The sequence below is a fragment of the Mus pahari genome, chromosome 10 (assembly GCF_900095145.1).
Source record: "Mus pahari chromosome 10, PAHARI_EIJ_v1.1, whole genome shotgun sequence".
NCBI classification, from domain to species: domain Eukaryota; kingdom Metazoa; phylum Chordata; class Mammalia; order Rodentia; family Muridae; genus Mus; species Mus pahari.
The window spans coordinates 104,951,026-104,973,111 of record NC_034599.1 but is presented as its reverse complement, the minus strand read 5'-3'; the positions used below and the strand labels follow the sequence as shown (position 1 = coordinate 104,973,111).

The 22,086-nt window shown below is 43.1% G+C and overlaps 1 protein-coding gene across 2 annotated transcripts in view; it reads left to right on the top strand.

The window, feature by feature from the left end:
- The window catches only part of Stac (SH3 and cysteine rich domain), a 122,154-nt gene that overhangs the window by 78,898 nt on the left and 21,170 nt on the right, over positions 1-22,086 (top strand). For both annotated transcript variants that reach the window (XM_021207567.1, XM_021207569.1), the window contains 6 exons: positions 1,566-1,666; positions 3,106-3,187; positions 4,244-4,359; positions 5,826-5,904; positions 14,982-15,046; positions 19,807-19,895. In XM_021207567.1, coding sequence (XP_021063226.1) covers positions 1,566-1,666; positions 3,106-3,187; positions 4,244-4,359; positions 5,826-5,904; positions 14,982-15,046; positions 19,807-19,895 — 532 coding nt within the window. The remainder of the gene's footprint in view (positions 1-1,565; positions 1,667-3,105; positions 3,188-4,243; positions 4,360-5,825; positions 5,905-14,981; positions 15,047-19,806; positions 19,896-22,086) is intronic.

Sequence of the window (22,086 nt, the reverse complement as noted above, 5' to 3'; positions counted from 1 at the left end):
GAGAGAGAGAGAGAGAGAGAGAGAGAGAGAGAGAGAGAGAGAGAGAGAGAGAGAAGAGCTTTATAATGTTGACAGGTTCTCTGTTAAATGGTACTTTCTTAGGGGTCTTTCCAGGTGACATCTTCCAGAGGATTTCTAGTTCCTTGCCTACTGTAGAGCTTAACCGTTGCCTTTCCCACATGAGCTGTGGATCCTAGCATGTCTCTGTTGTATCAGTTGATTAATCCCAAATTCATCTCCACATACATTAAGCAGTCCTGAAGAAAAAAATGGGAGGAGATATTAGCGCCAAGCTTAGAAAGAATAAAACAAGGTGGGGTCTTCATTGCCTTGGGACAGATCATCCCTTCTACCCTCTAACTTCTTAATTTTGAAATTAAATGATGCAGACAGAACTTCACCTCCTTGTCTAGCTGTTAAATACTTCTTCTACAGTGTTGAAGAATCTGCTCCCACGAACGACCTCAAATTGGCTACCTTGGCTTCATCACATGCTGTGACTAGTTTATTTAATGCATCCTGGACAGGGCAAGGCTCACAGCAGCAAACCACACACACTGCCCTTGGTCTCATTGAGCCCTCATCCAGAGGGAGAGGAAGACCAAGGCAAGTTTCCAAGTAAATACCTATAACTAGTTATGATAAGTGTTGTAAGAGATGATCACGAGGTGCTACCCGAAGGAACTTTAGGAGGTCTGGGTTGTAGCTCAGTGACCGAGTAGGAACCTAGCATATGAGGAACCCTAGGCTCCATCTCCAGCATGAAGTGGGGGAGATAAAAGGAGAGGGTGGAGAATTGAAGAGGTAGAGAAAGAGAGACAAGAGGAGAACAAAATGGAAGTAAAGGGGGGAAAGGGGAAGAGAAGGAGATGGGAGGAATCAGATGAAAGAGAGGACAGTGGAAGAGGGAAAGGGACAGAAAGAGGAAAAGAGGGGTGATAGGGAGATAGAAGGAATTGGGAAAGAGAAGAAAAATATTTAGACAGAGGAAGGGAAATGCTTGGTATAAATGACAGAGACAACGCATGAAGGGGTACCCACAGAACAGCATCCCAGATATATAAAGCAGTGTGTGGAAGGACTTGGAGGGACTAAGGAGCGTACGCATCCAGAAATCTGAAAGAAAGCCCTGTGGCTAACACCTCCTGAGCATGAGGGATATCAGGCTTCCCTCAGTTCACACCACAATTTCCCTATGGTGGTGAGACAGGCAAGATGACCAGCATGACTCAGTAAGGATCAGGCGAGAAGAGATGAATGACCTACAAGAACAGCAAAGATTTTGGGTTTTGCTAACTCCAGTTAGGACAAAGAGAGCAAAGGTAGCTCAGATTTGCTAATATCGTGAACATAAAGGAGACAACAAGAGGAGAATACCTTACAGAAAACATGGGTTGGGGGAAAACATACATTGTTTTAAAGTTTTGGCATTTTCAAGTTTCATGAAAACAATTCTCAGAGAAGAAATAACTTGTCAAGAAATATCACTTTCTTTCAATGATTTCAGTTCGAACCTCGGGAATGGACAAGCTGTATCTAACCCAAGTTTGCTGTGTGCCTGACAGGAACGCATGCTAAGCATGGACTGCGCTGCGGAGCCTGTAAGATGAGCATCCACCACAAGTGTGCCGATGGCCTGGCGCCCCAGCGGTGCATGGGCAAGTTGGTAAGGGCTGCTGCCAGATGGAACCCTTTAACTCTCTGCCCAGAGTCCCTTTCCCCAGGAAGCCGCAGGAGTAACATAATCCCCGTCTCAGGAGTTGTGAAGCATGCTCACAAACACTAGCCAGCCACTCAACTTAACTCGCACGGGAGTGGAGCAGAAGTTTGTCAATCTCTATAACAAAGCCCTCACTGGTAAGGAGTCCTGTCCCCAGAAGAGTGTCAGCCCTGTCACCGAGGGACCGTCTCAGCTGTAGCACTTAAGTTCTCCCCTTCTGGGTCAATTCAAGTTTTCAAAGTGAAAATTGGGCATTACAGGAGTCCCCATCATCCAATGCAAACCAGGGTGCTTTGTTACATCTGGGTCACCGTTTATTTAATTGGCTGTCAATGGAGTGGGGATGGAGAGAAGGCTGAAGCTAACCCACCTCCACCGGAATGTACAGAAGTCTGCCTCCTTGTGACAGTCTGGGCACATTCTGCTCAGACCATCTCAGGAGTGTGGTCTCAGTGCACCCCAGAATATATTTGAAGGCCACTGAACCCAAGTGACTAAAGTATTACACCAAGAATGTCTTCCATAGAGACAGTTAAGCTCGGTCCAGGAAAAGAATTCTGTTGGCTTTTCTGACACTAAGGAAAAGTTCAGGAGATGTTAAGTACGATATCTTGACACCAAACGTAATGTCACCGAAAGACAGGCCTTCGGGATAGGGAGCCACTTCAGGGTAGGTAGATGCCCAAACCCCATCTCTGGCAATGCCCAGACAAAGATGGGCAGCACTTGCAAGAAGATGTGTGAGGATTGATGGATGCTCACAGGATCCAGGTTACCAAGTTACCTTCCAGCCCTGGAGCACAGCAAGTCTAGCTTAGAGAGCGTATCCAGTGACTCTAGCTTGCAATGTCCCCTTCTCTTAAATCCTTGTTGCATCTTTTCCCTTCTGTCTTTCCAAGAGGAGTTCCCACAAGACAAGGAAAAAGCCCATGGGTAATAAGTCAGAAACACAATAGAACACACACACACACACACACACACACACACACACGCTAAGTGGATGTTTCTGGGTGACATTCTGATAGTATTCAAGGGCCTTGGGCATTCCCTGACGTCTACCTTGCCCTGTGTAGCCTTTCGATAACTTGAAGTGCCCAAGGTAAAGTGTGGTGGAAAATTGTTAGATGTGTCCTGGGGGTGAGGGGTTTCTGCATCTAGGATACAATACAAGAGGCAGAGAGCTTGCCTTCTAGATGCAACATTATCTTGTTTCCCTCAATCCATTCCTCTCTCCCTTCCCTCTCTCAGTGGTAAATTATAAAATTAATAGGCTACGTGAGTACATTAAAGGGAGACAACAGCTGGCTTTATTCTTAGGACTCTTGCTTGGTTTTCTCCATCTCCTCTCTGACATTGAGACCTTCTCTCTTCAATTCTCTCCCCAGCCAAAGGGATTTCGGCGTTACTACAGCTCCCCCTTGCTCATTCATGAACAGTTTGGATGCATTAAAGAAGTTATGCCCATTGGTGAGTTGGAACAGTAATAGGAGGTGGGATTTTAGCAGCAAAGTCAACAATGACACTCACCATCTAGGGACGGGCTACAAAGCCAGGAGGACAGCCTGAGATGTCTGTGTGGTGGCTGTTTTAGCTCTACTCAGTTTGCTGGAGAGGGAACAGGTTTTTTTCATCATCTCCCTGATGGAGTTTGAAAATGGCCGTCTCAAAAGTAGACATCGCACTTCCCAGACTTTCAGCAACAAGACAATACACTTGCCCTACTATCAGCAGCATCAAAGCAACATGGGGCAGAGTCAGATCCCCATTTATCAACTGTGTCATTGAACCCCCTGCCCCGCATACTGTAAGATGGGGCCAGTGATCAGTATTTTTTACAATTGTATGTGTATGCTCGTGTGTGTGTGTGTGTGTGTGTGTGTGTGTGTGTGTGTGTGTAGAAACTCAGCATTGGTTTTTAATACACACACACACACACACACACACACACACACGTTGTTTAATGAACTCCTGAAAGTGCCCTCCACAGATGTGGTGTAGATATTTTCTTTCATGTTCTCTTTTTAATAGGCTTGTATTTGTTGTTTTAGTTGAATTTTCATTTTGTTTTGTTTTGTGTACATGTAAGCCTCTACACCCATGGTCTTTTTAGCTGGTTAGATTTCTAAACTCAAAACGATAAACTAAAGACAGCTTTTCATTAGAAACGTAATGTTTTCGGAGGGGGTCATTTCCTGTTCTTTTGAGAACACTTTCGTCCTACTCCAAAATTTTTCCCTCTTTGGTGATCAGAGCTTCTCGCTGTAGGAAACAAACTGGTCCCTGGGCAGCATCTTCAAAGCGTAGTGGGAATAATAATGAAAGAGAAAAACCAACCACTCGGGAAGACTTCCGGGACAGAGTTATAGTTGGACGTATCAAGTTCCCCGAGAGAGCAAGAGCGTTTGATGTGAGCCCTCATCCATTAGAAAAGCGTGAACATGAAGCCCCCTGGCCTGGTTCTCAAGGCGGAGATCTGGCTTCCCTGATCGCGTGGGCTGAGATGGGTCTTCTCTTCTTTTGCAGCGTGTGGCAATAAAGTGGACCCCGTGTATGAGGCCCTCCGGTTCGGCACGTCCCTGGCCCAGAGAACGAAGAAGGGCGGTTCAGGCAGTGGTTCTGACTCACCGCCCAGAACCTCGGTAACTGACCTCATTTTCAGTTCCCTGAAGAGTCTGGTGGGGCCTAAGGAGATGGCTAAGCTGGCTAAGTGCTAGCTAACTGGGCACTCGTGAAGACCCAAGTTTGATCCCCAAAACCCACGTAAAAGCCAGGGCAGCTCGCATATCTGTAACTACAGCATTAGGGGAGAGAGACAGCAGGTCCCTCGAACTCATTAGCTACCCAACCCCAACAAAAAAGCCTTCCAATGCCACACAATTTCTGAAAGGCCATCTTTTTCTTTAATTATTTATTTTTAATTTCACGTGCATCGGTGTTTTGCCTGAGTGTATGTCTGTATGAGAGTGTCAGATCCCCTGGAACTCGAGTTACAGATCGTTGTGAGCGGCCATGTGGGTTCTGGGGAGTGAACCCAGGTCCCCTGGGAGAACAGTCAATGGTCGTAACTGCTGAGCCATCTCTCAGCCTTCAGGCCTTCCATTGACTTCCAAGAGAAAAGAATGTCATCATGTTTCATTGTCTACATAAATAAATTCTCAAGAAGGAAAACATGGCAAGTAAAAAAAAAAGAAGAAGAAGAAGAAGAAGAAGAAGAAAAATGAAAATAATGTCTATGGTTTCCTCAGCACTGAGGCCCACTAGGTCTGTGTTCTACTCAGTAATGATGAGTACTAGTGGGTAGCTTGCTGGCACTGTAGGGGACAACAAAGAGGAAGGGGACGGGGCTCCCCACCCTAGTGGGATCATAGAAACTATGACAGGCATACTTTAATGGTCATTTCATGTAAACACTGGAAGATTCGATAGTGTTCGGCTCCAGGGGGACCCAGTCTCCAGGCACTTAGAATATTTTTTGTGACACTGTGCATGTGTTATACTGTATACAATGTTCATATGGGGATATGCACATGTGTGTGCACTCATGTTGAGACCAAAGGTCAAGGTGAGGCATCTTCCTCTATCATTGTCTGTCATTCTCTCCCTGACTAAGCTCAGGGATCTGCTTGTCTCAGTGGCCCCAGCACTGGGCTTTAAGCACCTAGACCCCTGCACCTGGCCTTTATCTAAGTGCTAGAGATTCAAACTCAGGCTCTCATGCTTGCACAACAACCACTTACCCAACTGAGCCTTCTCCCAGTCTCCCACAACCTATCCATTTTTAAACACCTAAACCATGATGACCTTCTGAAGAAGATGTCATTCTCGTTGAAGTTCAAAAGGTGAGGTCAGTTCATCGACTGGAAGAACCGTAGAAATGGTGCTCAGTGTTATTTAAATAGAAACCATGCCAGTGTGTGTATGTATGTATGGAGAGTTGTATGCCCCTTAACCTGTGAATCAGTGACGGACCATAATGGCTGAAAGGTCACAAATGCCATACAAATCCTTCTTTAGATCCAGTACTGACATTAAAGTTCTTCTCAGTTGGTCCATGATACAGTGCTGCCCACTGGTTCATTCTATGTTATCTCTTCTCTCCTCCAAGACTTCGGAGCTTGTAGAGGTCCCCGAAGAGGCTGACGGGCCGGGGGATGGATCTGACATCAGGACACGGAGCAACAGTGGTGAGTAGGAGACGGTTCTGCAGTGGGCAGGTGGGGGCTACAAGGGGCTGTGTCCATTTCTCTCAGGCTCCTCTCATCCTCAGATAGCTCTGGGCTATGACATGGTCAAGAGTTCAGTGTTCTAGAAAGAACACTAGGCCTGGCCACAAAAATGCTTAGTTGTTGTTCACACCCTTTTATGAATGAGTGTATCCTTCTCTGACTCCGATTAGATCTGGGAACCTGACCACTTACACCTTACTTTGCACCACATCTAAGGTACAGTAGTCAGGTGAGCAATGGTGCCAGTCAGAGGAGAGGGGACCACAATCCATATCCTAGTCCTTCCAAGAGACCATTAAGATGCAAAACACACTGCAGGGGATAGGAAACTGCCCAGTCAGTGCTTCCCTGAAAGCACAGGATCCCTAAAATCAATGTCCAGAATCCACAGTAAAAAAAAAAAAAAGTGGGCTGTACCTGAGGAATGACAGCCATGCAGAACTGGACAGAGCCATAACGCCATCCTAGCACAGGTCTATCTAGAACCCAGTGCCCTACCAGCTGGATCTAGCCAGCAGCCCCAGAGTTCAACATCTCAAAGATCAAACCACAAACTTAACTAAATTTTCACCTTCGTGTGGCAAGTCTAGCCAGGTGCTCATGGTGAGTCTGACCTCTGTTGGCACCTCTCTGTGAACTCTCTTCTTCAGCAGACTCCAGGGCCTCTGCACTGGACATCTGGGCCTCAGCGAGCCTTGCTCTGGGCTTCACGTTGAGACTATGTGACAGAGATGTACTGAATAGCTGCTTTCTACCTCATGTCTGAAAAGAAAACATTAGCATCACCAGATGTCATCCCAATAGGCTAGGCATGACCACACCCATCACCAATGGATGCATGGTGTCAAAAAGCAGAGTGAAAAAAGTGAGAAAAGGAACAGACACGGGAGTCCAGGGTACAGACATGAGGTTTAAAGAGAGGGCAAGGTGGGCTAGAGAGAGCCCTCAGTGGTAAAGAGCCCTTGCTGTTCTTGAAGAGGACCAGAGTTCAATTCCCAGAACTGGCCAGGCAGATCACAACTGCCTGTAGCTCCAGGACCTCCAATGCCTTCCTCTCTTCTCCAGAGGTGTCCACAGGTTCTCCAATGGACGCATGCACACATACATACATGCACATGCATAAATAAAGATAAAATAAATCTCTTAATTAAAGGGCAAGGTGTGTGCCTAATTAAAGACTCCTCTTGGTCAAGCCACAGAGCCGCCCAGCACAGACTCACTGTTATCTCCGCTTCATCTGTACGGTGGTCCAGCATGGTCTTAAGTTGTTAATTTGATATTTGCAAGGCTACAGCCTCGTCTCCATAGATGATTAGCCTCATCTGAAAGGCCTTGCTCTTGGAGTTCAGAGTGACTTAGGAGAGTGGGTAAGGACCACTGCTTCCCTCTGAGCCTTAAGCCAACTACAGATACAAAATGAAGGCGGGGATGCCAGACTCTCACATTGCTTGTAGTTGTCTGTGGGTCTAAGTGGTAGTCAATGCTTGGTAGCAAAAGCAGGTTTTAAGTACAGTTTCAACAACTATGATTCCAAAAGGCTGCCATGGTCTTTGAATAAGATGACGTAATACCACCCCCACCCAGTAAGCCAAGCTTCATGTCCAGCATCAGGCTTCTGTGCTGTCTCTTTGTAGCTATAGCCTACAAAGTCCAGTCTTTGGAATATGGAACTGATATTGGCTGATATCAGGGTTCCTGGATGGATCCGTATGTCTCCAAACAAAGAACTAAGCAGAGACATAGAGTTACAATGGAACCAGAGACCATTTGTTACAAGAAAGGATGGGGAAGCTAGCCAGGACAAAGAGCAAGCTTGGAGCTCGGTGGTCCCCATATACAAAGAGCTGAAGCTTTTCCATCTCCTTTACACAGCATGGTTATCTTGCTCGAGCACTGGTACATGGTGCTATCTACCATTCCATTCTTCAGACACCTCAGCATCTTAACTCTCCACCCAAGAGCATGGAGATTTTGTCCAGGGCAGAACAGATTTGAAACAGCTTGCCTGAACTGTTTAGCCTTGACCATGGTTTTCTCAGCCTTCTTTGTGAACTGTTTACATTACATTTTAGTATGCAGATTTTCTATGGCTTTGGACAAGGCCTTCTGGACCTCATGTTCTGCCCTAGACTCAGGCTTTAGAACAGGCACCATGAAATTAACAAGCACACAGTCTGTTCAGCCACCCACCCACTCAGCCTCTTCCCACACCTGTTTCTGCTCAAGAAAACCCTTCGTCCAGTTGATTAGAACCAAGTTTTCAGTGTTATTTTGTCTCCTTTTTCTTCTCACACTCCTGACCCATCAGAAAACCTCCCTGTGGTTTATCAGAACAGCTACCACCCCACTCTGTCTCAGCCAACTGGGTCTGATTCCATCGGTGCTTAACTTAGTCTGTTAGACTCATCCATTTGATAGTTAGGACTTTACCACAGAGAGCTCTTCTCTCACTAAGTGGTGTTAACAGAGTTGCATATTGCAAAGATCTGGACTTGGGAATTGTCATGGTGAAGACTGATTTCTAGTAACAAATTCATGATATGTTCCTCAAGGCCAAGAGACAGAGACTCCCATTCCCAGCCTACCCACCCACAGACCAGCAGGCCCCATATCACTTGGCACCTTGTTAGAAATACAGAATTTCGGGCCACCTAGACTACTGAGCCTGAATGTATGTAAGATCTGTGGTATTGGGGAAATAGGATTAGAGCATTTAATTTCTCAACATATACACACATATATACATATAGCACATTCTGAAGAGATGAAGAATGAAGAACAAACATGCTCAAAGCATAAAGTTGACTATTGTCCATCTATTCCATGTTAAGGAGAAATTCCAAAGCCATATTAAAATGAATCTGTGGAATTGGACATGGTAGCAAGCACTTGAAATCCCAGTGCTTGGGAGGCAAAGACAGGAGGATCACAAGTTCAAGGCCAGCCCAAACTACATAAGGAGCCCATCTCAATTTTTCTCTTTAAAGGAAGAAATAAGAAAAAGAGAAGTAATGAAAGAAACCCACAGAAAGAGAGATTCCCTTAAGAATTTAGTGAGCTCTAAGTTTCCAACAGGCTTTGGATATTTATAAGTCCTTTGATCAGCAATAGCTTTTTCACAATGACTTAGCAGCCAAAGGGATTAATTAGGTAGCTGTTTGTTCCACACTCTTTTGATTGATCTCAATCCCTCATCCATCCAGTCTCTGAGACTACAGGGAGAAAGCATACTGATGAGCTCCAGCTTCCTTAGGGTCCTCTTGATCATGGCAAGGTGTGGCCTTTCAGAAGTTCTGTCATAGTGCTCACAACCAGTTCTGAGTGAAAGCACACACAGTTCACATACATGTTATGTCTCCCAGTCAAATGTCATGCCAGATTTCTTGAGGAATGTCTCTCCAGTCACCTTAGAAGAGGATTCAGTTCATACTAATGTCCCCAATGTTCTTCGAAGTAGTCTTGGGCAGGTCAGAATTCTAGTTTCTGGTTTCAGTTCTCCTGGGTCAGGGGAGGTGTTGGCCTCTGCCTTAGGCTTCACTGCCAACAGCTTCACGGATGGCAAAGCAAGAAGGAAATGGAAAAGCAATAGCCAGTTGCCTGTTTCTGCCCAAAATGCTGGAACATCATTCCCAGGCTCCTTCCACAGCTGCATTTCACTATGATCACACTGATCATGGTTTCCTGGAAGAAGAGTTACCAAACATGATCAATACGTATTCTTAGAACTTTTCTTCCAAAATGACTGAACCAGTCACATTTACTCAGAGATATCACAAAGACCAGTGCTGCCTCAGTTTGAACTTGGTGAAGAACTTCTGCCCAGAAAGAAAAATAAGTAAACTTAGGTTTGGAACATATACTTTTGTCTTTAGTATATATTGTTTCTAGATTGCAAATGTTAAGTGTCACCAATTGGGGAAGGAAAAAGAAGAGTTGGACAGGGAAGAGGAGAGAAGACAGGACAGAAAAAGAGAGGGGAAGATGGGAAAGAGGAGAACATGAGAGAGAGAGAGAGAGAGAGAGAGAGAGAGAGAGAGAGAGAGAGAGAGAGAGACCCTATCTTGAGATAGATAGATAGATAGATAGATAGATAGATAGATAGATAGATAGATAGATAGAGCAAGCTTGCCTTCTTGAATTTATACTCTGAATTCATGTTCTCTGAATGAGCATGGCAAAATATTAATTTTTGTTTTAAAATTTAAAATGAGATCAGGTCATAATTTGTGCATCAGAGGCAAAGGTAACTGCTGTCTACAGAATTTAAATGGAGAATTCAAACACTCCCCACAATAAACTTTCAGCAAACACAATTTAACAATCAAAATTCACCACACAAGAAAATGTGGGAGAGGTAGCAGGATGAAATAATGTTAGGATTTGAGCTTTAGAGTGATATACATCAAAACCAAACAGAATTATATAGTCATTTGTGTTTAATATGCTAAATATGAACCAGAAAATGTAACAAAAGAACAAGAGATTATCCAATACAAAAAAATCTGAGTCTACAGAGAGCTTCTAGAATATTGTAAGTAGAAATGGGACTGTCGCATTAAACCAGGAATTAGACACAGTGGAAGAGAGAAGTGACAACTGGAACAGAGCCAAAAAAAATAGTGAATACCCAGGGCAGCAAAGATCTGGAATCTGAGAGTAAAGGTGTTAATGGAAAGTGAGTACTTTCAAAATCCATCCATCCATATAACACTCTTGAAGGGCATACACAGAGATGGTAGTGGGAGAACATTCAAGAACATTCTGAGAACTTACAGAACTCATTGAAGACACCATTCCTAGGCATCTCTGTGATGCAGCCAGACTTCAAAGGCAGCCAAGTATTGATGCAGACTGAAAAGGCAGATTATATACCGAGGAATGATGATTACACGAAGAGCTTCTTACAGATTATAGCTGAAGCTAAAGAACAGGAAAATGCCATCTTCAAAAGGGAGGGAGGGAGGGAAGGAGGGAGGGAAAGAGAGAATCACTCTGAAATGAAAAGCAGAGAGAGAGGCAGCCCAATGAGATGAACCCATGAGTAGAAGCAGTTATTGTTGAAGCCTGTCAGCATCAGTTCAATCCCAGATCCCACTAGGGATGAAGAAAACTGGCCCCTAAAAGTTGTCCTCTGACTTCCACATGCATACCAACCTTCACACACTGTATACACATGCAATAATAACAAATAAAGGAGAGGAAGGAACGTGACAGGTGCACAGTTAAATCTAGCAAACACTGGCTACTTATTTTTAAAAAAGCAATAGTGCTTTAAAATCTGTTAATAAAATATCTGAAGTGCTGATCTATAAATAGACATCGGGCACTCGAAGATCCTCATGCTGTTTGAAGGAAGTGTAAAAATATTTCAGTTTAGATCTTACTAAAATGTGCTTCACTAAAGATCAAACACAACTATACAAGAGATCATAAAAAAAAAGAGCAAATTTTCCAAACTACAAAAGCTAACAGAAATTGAATGCTAGAAGTGAGAAGGAGGAGCCAATCAACTGAAGAAAAAGTCATCTTTAGGAGTGATACCCCTGGTTTTCCTCTAGACTTCATATATACCCATGCACACATACACACACATATACATGAATATGCATATACAAATGTCAATCAAAAGTCAGGAAACAAAATGATTCTTCCATCCATAAAAGGCATGAAGATGGTAACAATAAAGATAAGAACAGATATTATGAAATTGCAAAGACGGGGCAATAAATCCTGGGTGTGTATTAACAAGAATAAAATTTATAAGCTCTAACAAATTTTAAGATGGAAGAAAGTGGGGACTCAAGATACCATATCCAAAAAGGGAATGTAACACACTGGGAAGAAAAGACTGCTATGACCAAATTCTCGCAGGAAAGCTAGACAACCTTTTCTAAGCAAGCTGATACCAAACGTGTCACATCAGAGTGCCTGCAGCCCAACTAGCGCAGGATGGAAGCAGAAAGTGGGAGCTGCTTCTAATCCTTCTAGAAGCCAAATCAATATTTAAATCCTTGTATATGGCAAAAATACCAAGGCTGGACAACTTCATAGGTAAATTCTACCAAACATTTAAGGAATAGAAAGTCGCCACATTACATAAACTCTCTCCGGGAAACGAAAGTACCGCAAGGAAGACAGGCAGCCACATTCTCTAGTGTGGTTTACGAGGTTATTATAACACTGGTTTCAGAACCAAACAAGGCCAGAGAAGGGAAAATCGCTGGCCGCTCTCTCTTGAGTATGGATGCAGAAGTCTGAAGTAAGAGTCTCATGAGCAGTGATGTCCCTTTAAAGGGACACTGCATGATGATTACATTGGAATTAGCCTAAGAATTCAAATTTGGGCTCCCATCAGATAATTCAGCAGTGTAAGCTGGTGTAGTGTCATGCGTAAATAGGACAAAGCCATCAGCTCAGGAAGCAAAGAGGTGGCATGGGTGTCACAGGTCCACAAAGTGGAAGGGACAGAAAGTGGAAAGCAAACCAAGGCGTCCCTGAGGACGCAGCCAAAGGAACAGCCACTCTGCTTCTCAGCAGCTAATAGCAGAGCTTCCACGCATGCCTCACATGGATTTTAAACATTTTTCATAAGAGAAATAAACAAATTATTTTCCACAAAAAAACTTTAAAGCAGCAAAAGTAACAGTTGTGCAGTATACAGTCATGTAGTATACATGGTTGTGCAGTGCACACATTTGTACAGTATACAGTTGTATAGTATACAGTTGTATGGTATATATGGCTGTGTGGTATACATGGTTGTGCAGTATGCACAGTTGTGCAGTATACAGTTGTGCAATATACAGTCATGTAGAATGTATAGATGTATAGTACACACAGTTGTACAGTATACAATTATGTATTATACAATTGTGTGGTATGCATGGTTGTTGGTATATTGGGCTGATTACTATACAGTTATATAGTATATCCAATTGCGTAGTATACACAGTTGCATGGTTACACAGTCACACAGTATATACAAGCACATGGTATATACAGTTGTGTGGTATAAAAGGTTGTGTGTATACACAGTTGTGTGGTATACACAGTTGTGTGGTATACACAGTTGCATGGTATACACAGTTGCCTTACTTTCTCCTTTTTAATGAAAATCAGTTTCAAAAACAGTTTGGGGCAGAGGGCAACTGTCTTGTAGAGGATTTAAGTTCAGTTTCCAGCACCCAGCCCATGTGGAGTGGCTCACAACTGCCTGCAACTCCAAATCCTAGAGATCTGATATTTTCTTCTGGCCTCCATAAGCAATTGTACTCATGTGCACACACATACACATGCACACACATACATGCCAATTAAATAACTACAAACAAAATTTTTGAAAGAAGCAATGGCTTGGGGAAACAGATTTTAAAACTTCCACTGCTCCTGGTTACATTCTTCTTTTGATTGCATATCTAAAAACAAACTCAAAGTCACTTCAAATAATTTTCTCAACAGTTCACAGGAATAACACATATTTTAAACTAGAAGATCAGATATATATTCAATAATAGGATAAAAGACTATGACATTTAAAAACTGTGCAATCAGTCTAAATTGGATACTGTAGACTTACCTGACAGGATTCCCTTCTTTAGAGCCTTTTTGGCTTGTTTCCATTTAAATATTTAATATTCTTTTGGGAAGCATATAGTTTTATACTTTCAGAATCAAATGTTTACATCAGGATTTCAGAAGATGATATAATACCAGAAAAGGTTGTTGTATATCTCTGCTCTGTTTCAACAGGTAAACACCAAGTTAAGTGTCCAAATGCTCTAGGAAAACTGTGGAAAGGGGCCACTCACATCTCAGTGTTGTACCATAGTAGCATATGGGCACCTTGGGGCATCCCTGTGTGGATGAAACACATCTGTAAACTCTGGAATTATAAACTGAATCCACAGGAGAATTAAGTCTCCTCCGTATTTTTTCAGGGGTCCTTGCTTTGAATGTCTTGTTTTGTTTTTTAACATAGAAGTTCCTCAGTCTGTTTTAATAGCAATAGACATTCTGGTGAGATGGTTCAATGGGTGAAGGACACATGTGGTATGCAACATGCACATGCATGCACACACAGGGTGATTTTTACAAAACTATGAGAACGAATGAACAAAAAAGAGATGATTACACCAGTGAGCCCAGTTATACAGATTCCTGTGGGATGTGACATCCTGTACTGACCTCCTCTTGGTATTGTAAAGAAAAGAAGAATAAACATGTTATTCTAAACTGCCAAGCAATCCCAGTGGTGTTAATTTATAGACCCAAACCTTACTTTTGGACCCATCAGCCTCAATTTACTACACTAAGGAAGATGTATCTGGTGAGAATGGCAGGCTGGCCATGGTCATGGACCAGATCTGGCAAGTCAAGCTCACTGAGTTTCTGTGAGGACCTCTAGGCAAGTGTACATCTGGGCAGTGAGAACTGCCCATCTTGAGAGGCTTCCTTGTTAAAGGCAATGCCTTCAAGGTGATACCTTCAACCCAAATGGAAGAGAATTACACATTCCAAAACTAAGCACAAAGAAAATCAGGGCAATAGCCTTGGTATGTTGGGTGTACGCAATCAGGGGATATGTTGTGAGGTTAAAAGTAAATGCCTTAATCTTCAAGACAGAATAAAGTCAGCATTAAAAAGCTAGCATTGTAATATTGACTCTAAAATTCTGGTGTTTATGAAAGGCAAATGCTCAAAGGCAACAAAATTATGATTCTCAAGTGGTTCCACAGAGTGAACACACCTCTGCTTCTAATGGAACTCTGCTAGAAGAGACTTGAGTTTCAAACACACACTTGGCCAGTGATGCTGGGGATGCATCACTGAGTATCCACAGACTGTGGGATGCTGACTAGGGTTAGCAGGATGCTGCATGGGGAGGAGGAAAACATCTCTGAAAGAATGAAGGTAGGAAGGTAAGGAGGCCGGTGATCAGCTCTGGCTCAGGGGAGAATCAAAATAGCCCCTTCATCCATGTCCCCAAACATGGCTACTAGCCACACAAAACTCCTGTGTTATCTTTCTTCCCTCAGTGTTTACATATCCAGAAAATGGTATGGATGACTTTGGAGATCAAATGAAGACCATAAACCACCAGGTATGTAGACATCCCAGAGCAGATGAGAGTTCTTGGACCAAGTTGTCAGTCATCACCAAAGTGGATCCCAAAAATCCCTTTGGGAGCTGGTAGAATCATTTAGTGTCAAATTATCTTTTAAAATCATTTGAAGAAAAATGTAACATGCCTGGTGATAAGTGACAGTGAAGCATAATGTGATGTAACATAATAAATAACACAGAATAGAAGAAAGTTTGGAGCTAAGATGAAAGAATGGACTATCCAGAGACTACCCCACCTGGGGATCCATCCCATCATCAGCCACCAAACCCAGACACTATTACACATGCCAGCAATATTTTGTTGAAGGGAACCTGATATAACAGTCTCTTGTGAGGCTATGCCAGTGCCTGGCAAACATAGAAGTGGATTCTCACAGTTAGCTATTGGATGGAACACAGGGCCCCCAATGGAGGAGCTAGAGAAAATACCCAAGGAGCTGAAGGGGGCTGCAACCCTGTAGGAGAAACAACAATATGAACTAACCAGTACCCCCTGAGCTCGTGTCTCTAGCTGCATATGTAGCAGAAGATGGCCTATTAGGCTATCATTGGGAAAAGAGGCCCCTTGGTCTTACAAACTACATATGTCCTAGTACAGGGGAAGGCCAGGGCCAAGAAGTGGGAGTCAGTGGGTAGGGGAGCAGGGGCAGGGGGAGGGTATAGGGAACTTTCGGGATAGCATTTGAAATGTAAATAAAGAAAATACCTAATAAATAAATAAATAAATAACACAGAGTAGAAGAAGCACAGTATATAAAAGGTGAAAAGGACAAACAGTGTATTAATGGCATGCACATTTTTGTCGTGTGTTACTACAAGACGTATTCCGTGTTAATCACCAAATCATATTATGATGACACCGTACACTATACAAGAATGTATTATTATATTACACATGTACATTCATATATAATTACCATATGTCAAGCAATATTGTCCAAGGCTCCTGAGCTTTAAATTGTAGTGGAATGAGGGGCCTGTGAGTTGGCTCAGTGGGGAAAGGTGCTTGCTGCCAAGTCTGCTGACCTAAGTTCAGTCCCCACAACCCACATGGTAAAAGGAGAGAGCCAGTTCTCCAAGTTAAGTTGTCTTCTAGCCTCCACATGTAAATCCTGGAGTATACATGCTATACACATACATTAATAATTAACTAATTAATTAGCTAATAGAAGAGTTCAAGGTTCAAAAGGCTACAGTATAATTGTGTGCAAGTCTTATGTTTTATATCAATACATAGAATATATTTATTATATTATTCAATGTACTCAAAAGTATTATGTAATTTTATGTATGGAATATATCAGTTTAGCTTGTATATTATAAAATATAAATGTATCTATAGCATTACAATTTTGAGTTAGTGATAACAGCTAACATTTATATGACACTACAAGACTCCTTTATAATCTAATAAATTGAGGACTATAGTAAGCCTACCTAACAGGGTTGTGGTGAACTCTAGTTATATTAATGTAAGTAATAAAGTACTGGGCAGGCAGCCAGTAAGCTATCAAAGCTGGCAGATTTTATTATCACATTTGCTAGATTTCAAAGTCAGTAGACAGTGGTACTGTGACATAAACTATCACACCAGTGCCAAAACTCTATGCCTTTTTCCTCACCAGAAATGAATCGATTGCTGTGGATGTACAAAGGGCTCTTTGATATACTATAGACCAACTTTCAGCTGACTGATAGAAAGTCAGTTTTAAGGGTCCAGAGAGATGGCTCGGTGGTTGAGAGCATGGCTCACCTGTTCTAATTAGGATTACCATTACTATTTCTGTCATAAAACTTCAGAGTTTACTCAGCCTGCTTTCTTACAGAACCTAGAACACTTGCCCAGGAGCTTCACCCACAGTGGGTCGGGGCCTCCCACGTCAAACACTAAGAAAATACACCGCATGTTTGCCTATACCCGGGGTCTTATGGAGGTGTTTTCTGAACCAAGGCTCCCTCTTCTCCGATGACTCTAGCCTGTGTCAGGTTGACATAAAACTCGCCAGCACAGTGGATTCCTTTTCATCTTGACACAAAAAAAACGCATCACTACTAAGCCCAAGCCACAACCTTTCCTTTCTCACTTACCCCCAAGGCCTCACTTTAAAAGCACAAACAACTTTAAAAGTTTCGCAGTCTTTACAGATTCAAACACATTAAAAGTTCACTGCCTTGAAAATAGTCAATGTCTTTAAAAATCCAAACTCTCTTTTAAACGTTTAAAAATCTCTTCAGAGGACTCTTGTAAAAAAATAAAATTAAGCTAAATACATACTCACTTAAAGAGGGAAAAACCAGAACATGTTCACAATCTGAATAGAGCAAAAGAAAACTCCAACCATGTAAATAACTCAGTGCCTAATATCTGGGGTTCATTAATACTCTTTTGTGCTCCTCCATGAGGATTGATTTGGGTGATTTCTCCAGCTCTTCCAGCTGCAACACACACACCTTGTCTTCTCAGCTCAGGCTGGCTTCACTGAATGCCCACTTCTGTCAATCATCCCATGATACTGTCATCAGTAAAATGCCAGGATCTCTATTCAACTGGGCTGCCCTTTCACCAATAGCCTCTCCTGGGTTCTCCTCAGAGACTCCAGCCCTACCATAGTGCCAAGCCTCTGCTGCTCTCCATGAGCCATTCATACCTTCAAAACCACTCCTACCTGGGGGAATCTTCCACTACCAAGTTCAACTGCAGCACCAGGTAAAGCCTCTGGACCACAGCCTCTGTGTGCTGACTCTGAGGAAACACATCCCAGAAGATTTCACCTCAGTGATGCTGGTCTCTTCTTAATCTAATTTCTTCGCTCCCACTAGCCAGCATCAACTGTCCCAGTAACACAAAGGTTTTACTTCAGTGCTCCTGGTATTTGACTAATTCCACCGGATTCTTCAGTCCCAGCTAACCAGAACCACAGATTCTTAACTCAAAATAGCAAGTGACCCTGTAGAGTCATTAAAGGATTCTCACACTTCCCCCTGAAATGTTCACAAGCCAGGCCTCTATTCTTTGCATGGTTCTCAGCATTCTTTTTTTTTTATTGGATATTTTCTTCATTTACATTTCAAATGCTATCCCAAAAGTCAACATTCTTATCTTCCAAGCTCCCTCAGAAGAGCTCATCAGGCTTTGAACATTCAATGGCTTTCCCAGCCTAATGTTGGAAAGCCCTTCCACAATCTTCACAAAAACATATGGTTGGGTCTGTCACAGCAGTACCTCACTATCCTAGAACCAATGGCTGTCCTAGTTAAGGTTACTATTGCTGTGATGAAACACCATGACCAAAACAACATGGGCGAGGGAGGATTTATTTGGCTTACACTTCTACATCACTGTTCATCATTGAAGGAAGTTGGGACAGGAACTAAAACAGGACAGGAATCCAGAGGCAGGAGCTAGCACAGAGGCCATGAAGGAGTCCTGCTTAGTAGCTTGTTCTTCATAACTTGCTCAGCATCCTTTGTTATAGAACCCAGGACTACCAGCCCAGGGGTGGCACCACGCACAATGAGATGGGCCTTCTCCCATCAATTACTAATTAGGAAAATCTCCTACAGGCTTGCCTACAGCCTGATCTTAAAGAGGCATTTTTCTCAATTGGGGCTCTTCCTTTTCCAATGACTCTAGTTTGTGTCGAGCTGACATAAAAATTGACAGCATATGGCCCTTTTAGAAGAGCCAGGTTCAGTAGCCAGCAGCCACATCAAGTGGGTCACAACCTTCTGTAACTCCAGCTCCACAAAATCTGATTCCTATTCTGGCCTCCACAGGAACTACATGTATGGTGGTGCATCTATGCATACACACACTTAGGCATGCACACAAACATACAAAAGTATTTTGGGAAGCAAAGTCTATTTATACCTGTTCCCACATACCTCTTACTTTTAAGAGGAAGTGTTCTTATTTGAGGCAGAGGGGAGGATTGCTCAGTGGTTAAAGCACTTGCTGCACAATCCTGAGGACCAGAGTTCTGATCCACATTGCCCATATTAAAGCCAGAAGGGCTCAGAGGCCCACTTGTAATTGCAGCCTTGGGGCTAGAAACCTGGAATCTGCAGAGCAAGCTGGCTGGCAAAAGTACATCCATCCGCAAGCCCTCGAGGAAGACTGAGAGATCCTGCCTCAGGGAAGAGGGGAGAGGAATGACTGAGAGGAGTCCTAATGTAAGCCTTGGGCCTTCACATGCACATGCCCATGCACATGCACCCGCAAGTATGTGAGTCCCATATATGCATAATAGACACACATGCCTGAAAATGGAAACAAATAGATAGAAAACATCCCCATTTCTGACATTTTTCATGAAGAAATATGTCAAAGCAAAGATCACTTGAAGAAAATAACTATTTCTGAGATGTCCTAACCATTTCAGATAGATTATAATGGAATCCAACTCCAGAATTAAAAGTAAGCTAAGGAGCTGGGCGTGGTGACACATGCCTCTAATCCCAACACTCTGGAAGCAGAGGCAGGCGGTCTCTTATGAATTTGAGGCCAGCCTGGTCTACAGAGCTAGTTCTAGGCCAGCCATGGCTACAAAGAGGAAACCCTTTCTCAAATATAATTTAATGTGATGTACTATAATTTTAAAAGCAAGCTAAGAGAGAAGCCTCAGTCGCAGCAGTCGGGTGACTCCTGAGAGCTGCATACGGGCACTGCATGGCTGTCACGGATTCACATCCATTTCCAGTCTCTCCTCGCTCATTTCTCTTTATCTTCTCTGGCAGGGACCTCTTTCTAAAGACCCATTACAGATGAACACCTACGTTGCCTTGTACAGATTTATACCACAGGAGAATGAAGACTTGGAAATGAGGTAAAAATGTGTGCGTGTGTGTGCGTGTGTGTGTGTGTGTGTGTGTGTGTGTGTATGTGTGTGTGTGTGTAGACAGAGAGATAGAAATGAATTAAAGACAATTTTAGAGTGTTTACTTTTATACATAAGAAAGAAGAAAGGAGGGCAGTGAGATGAACCAACGAGTAAAAGCCAGCCTTCTGACCCGAGTTCAAGCCCCAGAATAAAAGGATAAAAGGAGAGAACTAGCTTCCAAGGACTGTCTTCTGATCTTCATGCACACTATGGCACACACACACACACACACACACCACACACACACACAGACATATACTCATACACATATACATACTGCTCTCACGCACACACATTACTACTACTAACAACAACAATAATAATCTTAAGGGAGTCATTAGAACGATGACTTACAAATGCCTTTACGCATTCACCAGTCTGCAGGACTACCATGTAAACTGATTGCCGAGTCCTCTTCCAAGTGTCTTACTGAACAGATCTTTGGGGAAGCCAGAGTGTATGTATCTAGTCTGAAGGTGGTGCCAATGCTGGTTTGGGACCTTTGCAAAGCACATCTTTAGTTCACGGCCCATGGAATATGAAGGTTTCCATGAAGGTTAAGCATTAAATGTACTTGGCATTCACTGTCAAATAGATAATCAAAAGGTTTATTTAATCCTCAAATTAGCATTGTGTCTTAGTCAGGGTTTCTATTCCTGCACAAACATCATGACCAAGAAGCAAGTTGGGGAGAAAAGGGTTTATTTGGCTTACATTTCCATACTGCTGTTGATCACCAAAGGATGCAGGACTGGAACTCAAGCAGGTCAGAAAGCAGGAGCTGATGCAGANGCCATGGAGGGATGTTCTTTACTGGNTTGCTTCCCCTGGCTTGCTCAGCCTGCTCTCTTATAGAACCCAAGACTACCAGCCCAGAGATGACACCACTCACAAGGGGACCTCCCAACTTGATCACTAATTGAGAAAATGTCTTGCAGCTGGATCTCATGGAGGCATTTCCCCCAACTGAAGCTCCTTTCTCTGTGATAACTCCAGCTTGTGTCAAGTTGACACAAAATTAACCAGTATTCATTGATAGAAGAGTCGAGCTTTGATTATTAGGGTCAGTCTCCTGCCTCCCATATTAAGTCAGCTTTGCTTGAGTCTGTCTTTAAGTGACGCTTGATCATCTTAGAGCTGTGTTCAGAGTTTGCATCATGGCATCTTTCTTTTCTTTTCTTTTCTTTTCTTTTCTTTTCTTTCTTTCTATTTATTTTTTATTTTTGGTTCAAATGATTACAATTGGATACTGTTTATAGATGTGGATTGGAGTCTAAGAGAATCCTATGGGGTGCATAGAGGCAGAGAGAGTTTATTGCAGAAAAAAATCCACCACTTTCAAGGAGGTGGTGACCTAGAGCTGGGTTGGGGACCATTCCATGGACCCTGTAACTGGCAGATTGGCACCTTATACGGGTCCTTTGTGTAGTGCATATGTTTGTCTTTTCAGTTTCTCTGTATAAGCTGTTTGGAGCATGTCACATGTCAACCTTGGCACAAAGGTATTCCAGTCTGGTTTCTTTGTGCCAAGTTTTGCTTCAGTCTCCACCCTACACTCCTGCCACAATACTTTTGAGTTTATCCTTCACTGGGTAAACTTTCGAGGATGAACTCATTGTCTGGGGTGTAAGCATTGTCTGATTAGTCCTAGAATGCCAAGGCAGGATATGGCGTTTTCAGGTGGACTCTGTTTCATCAGAGACAATCCAAATCTCTAAGTCGTCATCTCTCTGGCCTTGTGACTAACATGGGACCTTCAGAAGATGGCCCACAGTTGACTATATAGGAATGAAACTGAGAATGGCAATAGCGAACCATACTGAACTCCTTGAGATGGCCATTTGGCTGTGTGGGATTTGCAGTGAGTTACTAGAGATGGGCTCAAGTGGTAATCTGCTTGTGTTGCAAGCACAAGGACCTGAGTTCAATTTCTAAAAGCCTACTTGGAGGAAGAAGAAGGGGGGAGGGAGGGAGAGAGGGAGGAAGGAAGGAAGAAGAGAAAGAGGAGGGAGGAAGAGAAAGAAGGAAAGGAGGAGGAGGGAGAGGAGGAGGAAGAGGAGGAGGAGGAGAGGAGGAGGAGGAAAAGGAAACATGGTGGCACAAGCTTGTAACCCAGAGCTAGGGCTGCAGAGATGGA